The sequence below is a fragment of the Bos javanicus genome, chromosome 10 (assembly GCF_032452875.1).
Source record: "Bos javanicus breed banteng chromosome 10, ARS-OSU_banteng_1.0, whole genome shotgun sequence".
Lineage (NCBI taxonomy): Eukaryota > Metazoa > Chordata > Mammalia > Artiodactyla > Bovidae > Bos > Bos javanicus.
Window position 1 is genome coordinate 82,733,271 of NC_083877.1, and position 13,536 is coordinate 82,746,806.

General features: G+C 38.8%; 1 protein-coding gene across 22 annotated transcripts in view; it reads left to right on the forward strand.

Annotated features, from left to right (window-relative positions):
- Nucleotides 1-13,536, forward strand: part of SIPA1L1 (signal induced proliferation associated 1 like 1) — a 520,024-nt gene that overhangs the window by 432,610 nt on the left and 73,878 nt on the right. For all 22 annotated transcript variants that reach the window (XM_061429305.1, XM_061429299.1, XM_061429298.1 and 19 more), the window contains 2 exons: nt 513-616; nt 4,968-5,125. In XM_061429305.1, the coding sequence (XP_061285289.1) occupies nt 513-616; nt 4,968-5,125 (262 nt within the window). The remainder of the gene's footprint in view (nt 1-512; nt 617-4,967; nt 5,126-13,536) is intronic.

The window sequence follows — 13,536 nt, forward strand, 5'->3', positions numbered from 1 at the left end:
AGTATTTTCTAATCCATTGATTTCTGTTGAAATTTATGTATTTTGTCTTTGTTGTTGTTGTTTAGTTGCTAAGTTGTGTCCAACTCTTTTGTGACCCTATTGACAGCAGACCACCAGGCTCCTCTGTCCATGGAGTTTTGCAGGCAAGAATATTGGGGTGTGTCGCCATTTCCTTCTCCAGGGAATCTTTCCCACCCAGGCATCGAACCCATGTCTGCTGCATTGGCAGACAGATTCTTTACCACTGAGCCCACCTGGGAAGCCCATATTTTATTATACCTATGCATTTACAAATATTTTTCTAAGAAGGAATCTATAGGCCTCACTAGACCGCCAAAGGGGGATCAGGTATAAAAGATGGGTAAAAACTCCTATACCAGATCTTCTTGTCTAGGATCTTTTCATCCTAAATCACTTTCTGTCCCCAGCCCCCTTTTGAGATGTCTCTCTTAAATGAGCTGTTTTTTCCTATTCTTAGAATTGTCTCTCTCTTTCTTTTTTTTTAACTGTAGCTGACTCCACTGGAACCCATTCTCTGTACACAACATACAAAGACTATGAGATCATGTTCCATGTTTCTACCATGCTGCCGTACACACCTAACAACAAGCAACAGGTAAGAGATCCTTGTGTTTTCTGTGTTTTTTTCACCCTTGTTTCATTTCCCCCAGAAGCCAAAGTTGGCAAGTTTGTAAAATCTTAAACCAGAATTTAATGTTGCACCTGTCACGGCAGCAGGAAGCTTTGTACTTTGTGTGGAAGTAATAGCAAATGAGCTGAGAACAAATGAAGAGACACAAATTCTAGGTTAACAGCCAGCTGGATGGCTTTGTGATTTAATCATTTGCTTTTCACCCAGGAGGACTGAGATTTTCCTGAAATCTGAAAAGAACAAGTTGAAGTCATGGTGATTAGATGACTCTGCAGGGTTACAGAGAACACATATGAGTAGGTGAAGTTTCATCTCAAGAGGCCAGTGTACAAGGCAGGAAAGTACTGATGTTTCATTTCGGATTTCAAAGGAGGTTTCCTCTACTTACTTGGAGAAAAATTCAAAATAAGTGTCAATGGGATCTCAGAGAAATTGTTTTTGGTTTTCTTTTTTTTAAACATATCCTTCAGGGAACAGCATAAGTAACAATTGCATTTGTGTACCTCATATAAAGATTTCTTTTGAAAAGATCTAAAAGTCTATTACTAAAATGTGGTCAGTGAGATGATAAAATGTGAAAACTAAGAAATGGCAGATGGTTACAGAGCAAGGTGGAAACTGACAATATTGTTTTAAAGAGTATGTGGTAGTAGTTGGTTTTAAAAATGTTTTAAAACAAATGATACCAAATTGAAACTTAAAAGACCCAGAGAACTAATAGACTCTACTTTCAATAGCTCTTATAAACACAGCAGTCTTAAATCACTTCTGACCTTCAAACGGACATAGATTTTGTTATTGTCGATTGTTGTACTAACAGAACACAGGCCAGCTGCAGAATGAATCACATCCTCTTTCACGGAATTTAACAAAACAGGGATCAAATCTAACACGTCGTCACTTGAATTTGATTACATCACACATGTCAATAACAAAATCTTACCTCTCTTGATTCCCAAAGTAATCAAGAGTAGTTTGAAACAAAGCAGTGAGTCAGCTATAAGTCTGAAATAAACCTATTTTAAGATAAATTCCCTGATCTGGAGTCTGTTGACTATTTTATGCACATTCCAAATTCTAGATTTCTTAGAGGAAAATACCATGCTAAGAAAAATATACTAAACTCACTCTGACCAGACAGTAGAGAGATTTTTAAAAACTTTAGCAAATGGTCTTTAAAGGGAAGATGGAGAAATGTCTATTTAGTTCTTTGGCCCATTTTTTGATTGGGTCGTTTATTTTTCTGGAGTTGAGCTGTAGGAGTTGCTTGTATATTTTTGAGATTAGTTGTTTGTCAGTTGCTTCATTTGCTATTATTTTCTCCCATTCTGAAGGCTGTCTTTTCACCTTGCTAATAGTTTCCTTTGATGTGCAGAAGCTTTTAAGGTTAATTAGGTCCCATTTGTTTATTTTTGATTTTATTTCCAGTATTCTGGGAGGTGGGTCATAGAGGATCCTGCTGTGATGTATGTCAGAGAGGACATACAGATGGCTAACAAACACATGAAAAGATGCTCAACATCACTCATTATCAGAGAAATGCAAATCAAAACCACTATGAGGTACCATTTCACACCAGTCAGAATGGCTGCGATCCAAAAGTCTACAAATAATAAATGCTGGAGAGGGTGTGGAGAAAAGGGAACCCTCTTACACTGTTGGTGGGAATGCAAACTAGTACAGCCACTATGGAGAACAGTGTGGAGATTCCTTAAAAAACTGGAAATAGAACTGCCTTATGATCCAGCAATCCCACTGCTGGGCATACACAATGAGGAAACCAGAAGAGAAAGAGACACGTGTACCCCAATGTTCATCGCAGCACTGTTTATAATAGCCAGGACATGGAAGCAACCTAGATGTCCATCAGCAGATGAATGGATAAGAAAGCAGTGGTACATATACACAATGGAGTATTACTCAGCCATTAAAAAGAATACATTTGAATCAGTTCTAATGAGGTGGATGAAACTGGAGCCTATTATACAGAGTGAAGTAAGCCAGAAGGAAAAACATAAATACAGTATACTAACGCATATATATGGAATTTAGAAAGATGGTAACAATAACCCTGTGTACGAGACAGCAAAAGAGACACTGATGTATAGAACAGTCTTATGGACTCTGTGGGAGAGGGAGAGGGTGGGAAGATTTGGGAGAATGACATTGAAACATGTAAAATATCATTTAAGAAACGAGTTGCCAGTCCAGGTTCGATGCACGATACTAGATGCTTGGGGCTGGTGCACTGGGACGACCCAGAGGGATGGTATGGGGAGGGAGGAGAGAGGAGGGTTCAGGATGGGGAACACATGTATACCTGTGGCTGATTCATTTTGATATTTGGCAAAACTAATACAATTATGTAAAGTTTAAAAATAAAATAAAAAATAAATAAACCTTAAAAAAAATAAAGGGAAGATGAAGCCTTATTCTACCTGATTACTCAATGGAGAAGGGCTTCCTAAGTGGCTCAGTGGTAAAGAATCCACCTCCCAGTGCAGGAGATGCAAGTTCCATCCCTGGGTCAGGAAGATCCCCTGGAAAAGGAACCTAGCACTCCAATATTCTTGTCTGGAAAATCTCATGGACAGAGGAGCCTGGAGGGCTACAGTCCATGGGGTCACAGAGTCGGACACAACAGGGACTAACCAACCTTCAGCAGAGAAAAGTAACATGGGGAGGAGGAGTAAAACATTCAGTAACAAGATTCAGTTGTTTATATCCAGCTAAATAAGTTACAGTGCTAAGCTGAGTTAGTTGGCATTTAAGTGGACAGCTAGTCTAAATGATTTAATTTGGGGTCCAATCAAAGCAAAAGAATTATGATCCTAAATCAGAATGAAAGAAATAATCGGTATTCTGCATATTAAGAAATTTTAATTCTCTAGTTAAAGAATTTATTGTAGTCTACATAGATTACATTATGGTTAGAAAAACCAGAAAGAATGTGTCTTAAAATCTTTTTGCAGGTATTGATTTATAAACACTGTCTTTTTTTTCATTATATATATTGCAAGATGGATAGATGGATTTATTTCTGTGTGGGTCGTTTAGTAAGTAAGATAACATATCAAGCCATATTTTGAAGGAAGGATGACAATGCATCAAAAAGCAATGACATCCATGCAGGAATGACATATACATAGTTAGATTGTATTTGAGTTGATGTGTTCAAGATCCTGAATAGATTAATAATCTTTGATAACGGGTATATTTTATTTAGCGGTCAATAGGGAATAGCCTTTATTTAGGTCACATCTGATAATATAGCATGTTTAGAAATGAAGTAAACAGCCTCATTAAAAGATAATTTGGAATGCTTTAAAATTCCTAAGGTTAAAAGTACATTTCACAAACTTCCTAACTCCCAATTCTCAACCCTAATCTAATGCTGTTGTTTCTCCAGTATTGGCCGACAGCCAATATTTGATCATTGATTTTACTGGTATGTAATCTGTATAAGTTAAAGTCATTGGAGAAATTTTTCTTTAAGATTTATAAATATAAGTTTATCTCTAATGAATAGTTTATGTAAAGGCCGTGTTTAGTTGTTCTCCTCCTGGTAGGAGCCTCCGTGTAATATATATGAGTAATACAAATTTTGTTCAGTTTTTCTTCACATGATTGAGCTAACCTGCTTAAGGACCCCTCCCAGAGAGGCACTGACCTGAGATGATTCATTCGGAGGGTCTGAAATTGAAAGCCACCTTCCCTGAACACCTTTTAATGTGAAACAGAAGGTGGTCTTAAGCAGCATTCACTGTAATTAAAGCAGTTATTTAAACCTGAAATTTAACCTGCTATAAAACTGTTAGAACATTCTGGAATATTAATTTCTGCATCCTCAGCGTGTGCCACAAAAAGTATTATCAGAAAACATCTTAGCCCCGTTTCTTTAAATGAAGCTAATTGAATCAGAACATAAATTGTGTTGTAATTACTTCAGCCATTCTCATCGTTAAAAAAAATCTTCCCCGTGGCAAGTTTCTTTCTTATACAAAAATGGAACAAAACTGTTGTTATGGAAACTGAGGATTTGGAGACGCTAGGACTTGGTGTAATATGCTAGAGATTGGTTAGATCTATTTGAATGGACTATGTATTTTATGCAAATTTCTGAATATTCATTTCTCTAGTCTTCCTTGGAGGAGATGATAAGACACATGCTAAAATATTGACAGTAACTGTGTGGATTTCCTCACCTAATATGCACTAATTAATAATGAATGTTTTGAATACAATTACATAAGGGAATCAAAGAGGAAAAAGCAGAGCGTCGTCATTTATGTTGTTTGCTTATGTTTTCTTTTAGCTCCTACGGAAGCGGCACATTGGAAATGATATTGTAACAATTGTTTTCCAAGAGCCAGGAGCACAGCCATTCAGCCCGAAAAACATCCGATCCCACTTTCAGCATGTTTTCGTCATTGTCAGGGTTCACAACCCCTGCACTGACAGCGTCTGTTACAGGTAATGGCTCCAGAGGTGGCTGGATGGGCGTTGGCGGGCGGTCACATCGAAGGCCCCCTCCAGCTCTTCTTTCGGAAGTGGCAATGGGAAGTCTATCGCTATTTATTTCTGCCTTTAAACTGCATGCGGATGGCCAAATTCACAGGATGACGTAACCTGGTGGCACTGACATTCCCTAGACATGTTGGTTAGACACCTGCTGTTTCCATTCGCACCTCCTCCTTAGGTGGTATCCTTCATCCACACCATCTGGTCACCAGCTAATTACTCATACTGCTAATTATATTTTGCTTTTGCCATGGCAGAAGCAGAGAAGAATGATCATAATAAGTAGGGAATAGTGAAAGTGAAAGTCGCTCAGTCATGTCCAACTCTTTGCAACCCCATGGACTGTGGACTATACAGTCCATGGAATTCTCCAGGCCAGAATACTGGAGTAGGTAGCCTCTCCCTTCTCCAGGGTGTCTTCCCAACCCAGGGATCGAACCCAGGTTCTATCTGCCTCCCACTTTGCAGGCAGATTCTTTACCAGCTGAGCCACAAGGGAAACCAAATGAGTAGGGAAGAGAAGTTTAATTTTTTTTTAATTATATTTTAAAAATCCCAAACCTTTGCTTCAGGCTGACTTGATTCACTGTAACATTTCTGATCAGTCGTAGAGGCTTTGTTAAGTGTTTGGTGGAATTGTTTCCATGTCCCTCATTGATGTAGTCTCATGAGTTACAGAATTCAAGATCCACCTGCAGTGGCCTCTGCAGGAATCCTGGAGGGGATTAGTGTTGAAGAGAGTAAGAACCTGTGATGCTGGATTGACATGAGAGTCATGCCAAGAAGATGTTTTGAGTATGTTGTAGCATGAGTAAGATGTCCTAAGAGGAATCTGTCCTTTTAGAATATGAAAGTTTATTGTAGTTTTGCATCCCTGAAATTTGGGAGACAAGGCTTTGTTAATTTTGAATAGTTGTTTTTTATTTAATGTAGCCATCTATACAGAAAGTGGCCAACTTAGGCTGCTATTTGGTTTGTTGCGAAATCTACAACTGTCTAATCCTAGGGGTAAGGCAAGTTAATTATAGGAGGACAAGCAAGTTCAGGGAACAGAACAAGTCAAGGTTACTTCTACTGACTGCCATCATCCCTCCCTATTCCACAGTAACTATGTCTGATGAGCCCCGGTTATAAGCCCAGCTCTAGTTTAGGTATCTTATTTGTATTATTACCTCATTCCATTTTTAAAACCTCTGAGGCGGCTTCCCTGGTGGCTCAGATTGTAGGGAGTCTACCTGCCATGTGGCAGACCCAGGTTCAATCCCTGGGTTGAGAAGATACCCTGGAGGAGGAAATAGCAAACCACTCCGGTATTCTTGTCTGGGAAATCACATGGACAGAGGAGCCCAGCAGGCTACAGTCCATGGAATCACACAGAGTCAGACACGACTGAGTGACTTAACACTTTCACGAGGTGGGTACTGTTTTAATCCCCATTTTCACATGAGAAAACTTGAGCGCTTGAGGATAGGTAACTTGCCTGAGGTCAGCTGGCAGACTGTAGGCTTGAATGCACCAAGTCTGATTTTAGAGTCTTGTCTCTTAACCACTCTACCTTGCTGCCTCACTCCATGCCATGTGAAATAGGGTCTTTGCTGCCCCTACTACCAACCTGCAGGCCGTTCCAGAATTTCTTGGATGCCAAGTCTTTGTGAAAACTCCAAACCAAGGAGGTCTGTAGTTTCCTGGACTCAGTGGGTAGAAACTCAAGCAAAAGAAGCCTAGATCTAAAGCCTCTTAGCAAGAACGTGGTCTCCAAAAGCTGTGTTAGTTAGGTGTAGAAGGAAAGAATTAATGCAGAACATTTGACTGTAATTGGGATGGATGACTGAGGTTAGAAACTACACCCAAGCAATGGAAACATGCTGTGTACTGGATGCCTGCAAAGGATTTCATACAACTTTGTGGATAGAAAGCTAAATCCTGTTTTGAATCATCTCTAGGATGTTTGGGGAATGGAAAGCTATGTACTTTCTTTTGAAAAGAGATTCTTCTTTTAAAGGTCTTTGTCTTAGTGAATTGCTGTCCAGTAGAAATATAGTGCAAGTCACATATTCATTTTATATTTTCCAATAGCCATATTTTTTAAAGTAACAAGAAATAGGTAAAATTAATTTTAACAGTAGATTTTTGCCCAATGTAAAGTGAGAGTCCCTGAGTCGTGTCCAACTCTTTGCGACCCCATGGACTGTATTTTGACCCAATAATAGATATTATTTACCTGTGATATCCAAATATTATAATTTAAACATATAATTTTTAAATTTTAAAAATTATTGAGAAATCTTACGTATTTTTGGACCAAGACAAATCTCGAGTGCATTTTTAATTTACAGCTCGCCTCAGTTAGGATGCTCAATTTTCATTGGAAATAATATGTATTTAGATTTCATAAAATTTGCAGTTGGAAAAGTACATTCGTGATAGCTTATTCCAAACATACTTTTAAAAGACTTGGAAAACTGAATCAAGTGACAGTTTTTAAAATGTAATATGATTTAATACCCCTTGACCATACCAGCCACGTTTTCAGTGCTTAATAGCCACTGAAGTGTGTCCAGGGCAAGTCTGAATACACTGATATAAGGAGGAAAGATGTCTGAGCCGTCTTCAATACTTGAGTGGTGGAGGAAGTGATATCTGTTTTATTCTTTTCAAACTCTCCTCCCCAGCCTGAGAATCATGATTTTTGCTTGCTCTTTTTTTCCTCTCTCTCATTTTTAATCTCTTACCTGGAGACTGCATATTCTTAGCCCACCTTGTGATGCTGGATGCCTTTGCAGGAGGACACTGGACACCCCAGCTCACAAGACATGGGCTAGCCCGGAATTCCCTAGTTGCCAAGCTTGTTTGAAGACCCAGTACACTGTGAATTTTGGAACTATAGTACTAGTGATCTTTTCCTGTTAAAAACTTTGGGTACCTGGGTTTTTCTCAGTCCTTCTCAAATTCAGGTCGACATGTTTCCTGGGGTATGTGGTGATGCCAGATGTTTATAGGCCCAGAATAACTAGGGTACCTTGCTTGTAGTCTTTAATGCTTGGGAAAGGGATGTTAAGGTTTATTTTCTCACGAAAATGTATTAGGAAGTAGAATGGAAAATTTGTACCAATTTTAAGTTAAAATGTGGGTCTTCAAAGAGTTTTCATACATGTGGGGTTTTCTCATACCCCAGTCCCTCCCCCAAAGTACTAGGGATATGAATTCATAGACCTCTTTCATTAGGGATACTCTGGTGGGAAAGCTTGGAGATACATTTAATTTACACAAATTTTATTTAAATCTACTTTTAATTGTATCTGTAAGAGATGTAGTTAGAATATTCAAATGCTTTTCCTCATTTAAAGTCTCTTGTTCCCAGCTTTCTCCACTGTGAACAGTCGACGTTTATTTCCTGACATCCACTTGGTACCCAGAGTGTGGACAGTTAGTTCCTCGAAGGAGTGTCTTGCTGTAATTGTTAGAGAATTCTGGGGTCAATACAGGCTAGAGATACAAAGAACGTTTAGCCAGGAAGATAGGATTCAGTGTATGTTGCGTAGCACAGATGGTGGAATTCAGTGGCAAATTAGAAATAATTCTATGAGTCAGGGGTGGATAGCGGTACAGATGGACACATAAACACAGGAAGGACGCTGGCAAGTGCAGTGAGAAGGCTGTGTTGTTGGAGAGATTAGCGGGCTGTAGAGGCCCTTGAAATCCTAGGCCTTCAGACAACGGTATGTAAATAGACTTTTAGGAAAACTTATTCATTGTCAACATGCGAAGTAATTTATATACAAAAACGTAAAATTTAGAGTTTATTGTTACTCATTTATTTTTCACTAGTTCTTTGCAGCCCTAATCAAAATGTGCCTAGGCAGTATTCTAGGCTCTAGGATTTAACAGGGGAGCAGAGAGGGGGGAAAAAAGCCCGATAGTGAATATGGAAATGAGACTCTGAAATAATGTGTGCTGTCCCACCCTGGGAACTATGATAGACTGTTCATACAGGAAAAACTCACTAATCCAAGTTAATTCCAAAGTCTAGTTAACCTTGAATAGTAGACATAGCCAAGAACTCAAATTAATCTCTAAGTCTGAGTACTAAAGCTTATCCCTATACCTGATAAGAGAGCCCTCTGGTCTCTATTATTTTACTTGTGTCATTACAAAGAGCTTAATTGTCTGATTTCAGTTGACAGAATAGATTAGAAGCAACAAATCAAAAAGATGAACCATTTAGTGGCAAGGATGTACTGAAAGCATCAATAAGTGATGACTGATAAGGGAGATACAGAAGAATGAGTCATGTTTAATGTGCAGATTTAATAAGCATAGCAATCCAAGGTCATTTGACTTGGGACCAAACAACCAAATGTACGCCATTCACCCCAAGGGCCTCAATTTATAAAAACACAGTGCAGAAATTTTACAACCATTGCTTTAAACAGCTAATGAATGGATGGATCTAGGCATTGATCATCAAAGACTGCAAATATCATAAAAAGAGACAAATGTGTGTCTCATAATGGAAGAACACAACCCCCTCTAGGAATCAGCCTTAACCCTCTTTCCAAAATTGAATGTGAATCTGATCAAACATCTAGAGAAGCCAAGTTGCAAGAAATATAAAAGACCACACAACATGTTTTTATTCAGGAAAATTCAGGCTCTGGACAACTCTGGAACACATAGCCCAGTTTCTTCAACAAGTACATTGCAAGAAGTAAAGGGGAGGTGAAGTGAAAAAAGTAGAGGAGCATTAACAGAATTCAAAATTTTAAGATAAAATTAATTAATTGTAATGTATGAACCTTATTTAGATCCATTTCAGGCAGACTATTTAAAAATTTTAGAACATCTTTAACAGTTGAAAGTTGCTTTTTGATGAAACTAAAGAATTATTGCTAACTTTAAAACTAGTGTTGTAATAAGTAGTTTTAATAAATACTCATCTTCAAAACAGATGTTAAATTGTGGTCAGGAGCTATGTTTAGGAAGTAGATATATATATATTATTCCTCTTAGGAAGATTTCCATATTCAGTGGTTAAGATGTAGTAAATGTTGAAATGAGTTAGTATGATGTAGTGCAGAAAGCACTTTGAACCAGACCAGACCGTTAAACATCTCAGATCTTAAATTTCCCTTTCTGTGCAGTAGAAAACTGCTTGACCCCAACTTAAAAATGCCCTAAGTATCTGATGTAGGCAGGGAAGTGTGGTATATGTACATTAAATGACCATGCCTTTCTTCTTTCCTTCTCTTGAATAAAAATAAACAAATATGCAAGCTTCAACTGTGTGTCTCACAGTTGGAAAATCAACTGTGTCTCACAGAAGAAAAATCAAAGTGGGTCACGTGGTGAGATTCTTTCAGAAAGTCTATCCCAGCCATCATTAATCAGCATCCTTCTTGTCCCGTGTGGCTGACCTTTCTATGACAAGATTCTGAAAATGTCCCTCTTGGTGCTGAGAACCATTTAGGCAATATTGAGACTCCCCGGCATAGCCTGCCACATGGAATCCTTCAGGTCTGGCCTCTCTTATCCCTCAGCATCCGCTGGCCCCTCTCCCAGTCCTCCCATCCCCACCCCCTCCCCCATCATGGGGCTACTTAATAGCCCTTCCTCTCTGCACATGCCACTCTCTGGGCAAGAGTGCCTCTTCTCACACACACCCTGGCCCACTTTCATCCAGGAATGCCTGCTCTTTTCTCTGGCAGGGCTCCCCTGACCTCCCAGGACTGGGTAAAGTATCTTTCCTGAGTGTTCCAGTAGCATGCCGAACTTTCCCCAGCAGAGTGCTCAGCCCAGCAGAGGTAGCCCCACACCAGGCTTTGAGCTTCTGGAAGACTGAGCCTGTGACATCTCACCCTTGGTCCTGGCATATAGTCAGGTGTTGGTGATTGAAGACTGTTAGCAGTAGAGATCCCACAGGGAGGGGACGGTGGGTACCCATTTGTTCTGCTGCTCATCTTTCCTGGCCTTTGCCAAGGTCTGCTTTCTTGGAAAGCTCCCCAAGCTGGCAGTCTCATCTGAGCTTCTAAACTCGACAGTTTTGATGCTAAGTCCCCTTCCTTTTAAATGTCATTCTTTATTGCTGTTGCCATGGTGCTTCAGAAGTTCAAGAGTCTTACTCTTCTCACTCTTTTTCATTGAGACCTCTGTTCAGATGTCTCTGCAACATTCCCATGTATCAGCTTGCGACTTCATCCAAGGTCTTTGATGCCAGCAAGGGCCCAGGCCCACTGGCAGCAGCCTAACGGTGATCTCTTTGGCTGTGTGACTCTTGTAGACGGTCCCGTTCGCAAGAACCTTAAGAGGTGGAAATTTAAAAACATAGCCCCAGGGAGTAAATGTGGTCTTGTCACACTGCCGGTTATCCAGAAGCTCAGATTCCCATCCTGGCTCACTCGAACAAGCTCTGGGCAAATTGTTGTACTTCTCCGAATCTGTTTCCTGGAGAGGTGAAGAATGTGTACCAGCTGTTCAAACGGAGGTTCAGGGATGTGTCAAACGACAGAGTGAAAGAGAACGCCTTCCTGGTCCCTCAGTGGCTTCAAGATGAGGGGAACAGAACAGATTTTTGTGTTAAAATGAATATAGATACTCTTCAGTGGAATGCAAAATCAAGATGAATGTTAAGATGAAACTCAAGATTCTGTTGACAAGAGTTTGAGGAACCCTGACTTCTCTTAAGTATCTTCCCCCCACCCACTGCTAACTTTCCATAACCCTTTCAGCCTTTGATCTTCTGTCTGTCATCCAGATAACCCACTTGAGTAGATAACCCTCCTAGTCCTTGACAGTGCTGAGCATGTAAGGCATGGCTATGATTTTAAAGAATGTATTATTTCTCAAGAGATACAGTATTGCATACTAGGCTAAGTATGGCCAAGAAGCTCTTTGGAATGTGCTTTTAAAAATAGCAAAAGCCATTTATAATTAATTCATCTCAAGTATCTATATATAGCACACTGAAATTCTAGAAAGGCTTCTTTTCTTATGAAGGCAAAAAAAAATTCTTTCTACTTAGCTTAAAACAGACCTTATTATCAAGAGTTCAGAATTGGTGGCATCTAAATTAATGAGCTTTTAACCTTGTAGAAAACCTTGAAAGTTAGATTTACCCAACATAAAGCCCTTTGTTGAAAAGAGCATTCTAGGGTATCATCTTCCTCATCTTCTGTAAGGATTCTATTTCTAATGATGCAAAGCTGATTTTAGTGTCTGTATCATTTACCTCCCTACCGTGATGAATCACTGATAATTATATGTTAAGGGTTCAGGTTTTTTCCCTCATAGTTCATTCTTGAGTCTTCTAATTATCGGAGGGTTTTCAATATACGTTTGTCTAACGTTCTATTAGCTAATAAATAGATCTATTAGACAACCCGTGAATTTAAGGGGCAAGTGGATGCATGGTGCCCATATCAGCACTTTCTGCTAAGCATTTTTCTCTCCTTGTTTAAAATAAAATCTCTGCTATTTCCTGAGAAAAAATAATGATATGAAATTAGCAAGAGAAGAAATTGTCCATTTAAAAAGGAAAGATATTAAGTATTTCTGGGTCCTTCTGGGATTCCTCTTAGAAAAGCAAGTGAATCTGGATTTTAGCATCATCTGCTTGACTTGAAAAAAAAAAAAATCAAATTAAAATTATACAGCTGTCAGCATTCAAGCCAGACAGTTCACATTAGACAGGAAAAACTGCCTTTCTAATACTGATGTAATTAGCTATCATGCAGATGGAGGTTTCTGTGAATTCTCATTGCCAGTTAGAAAATGGGATGTTGCCTGCCACCTTTCTTTGTCATGAAATGAACTAGGTAGTCTTTTTTTTTTTTTTTAATAAATTTGTAAAAAGCCATTTTCAGAAATAGGCCACCTTGTGGCATATTCTGAGAAAATATATAATTTGTCTCCTGAGGATGCTGATTTTTCTTTATTCTACTTTCACAAGCAATAATCATTTTTGGAAAAGTGAAGCCAAGTATCTTCAAGCAAACCCTTTAAATAAAGAAGAAATTGTGCAAGTTTAATATGAAAGTTGCATGCTCTTTGATTATGTCCTTTCGATTCTGAGAATTCTAGTGAAACAGATTTTGTATTTTTAGTACAATTGCATAATTGAGTCACTTTTAAATAATTGGATAATTTGAAAAGAGGATGTTTGATCTGTTAGAATCATCATTTCCAGTCCTCTCAAACTTTCCTCAGGTCCTAGAAGGAGATCTTAAAATATGATATAAAACACACAACCACCCCACTTTCATTTAATTCCTGTTGTTGTTTTAGAAAAAACTTAAGTCCTTTTCCTTTTGAGATTAAAAATAATAGATTAGTATAGATACTTGTAGATCCTTGTCTTGGACCCAATT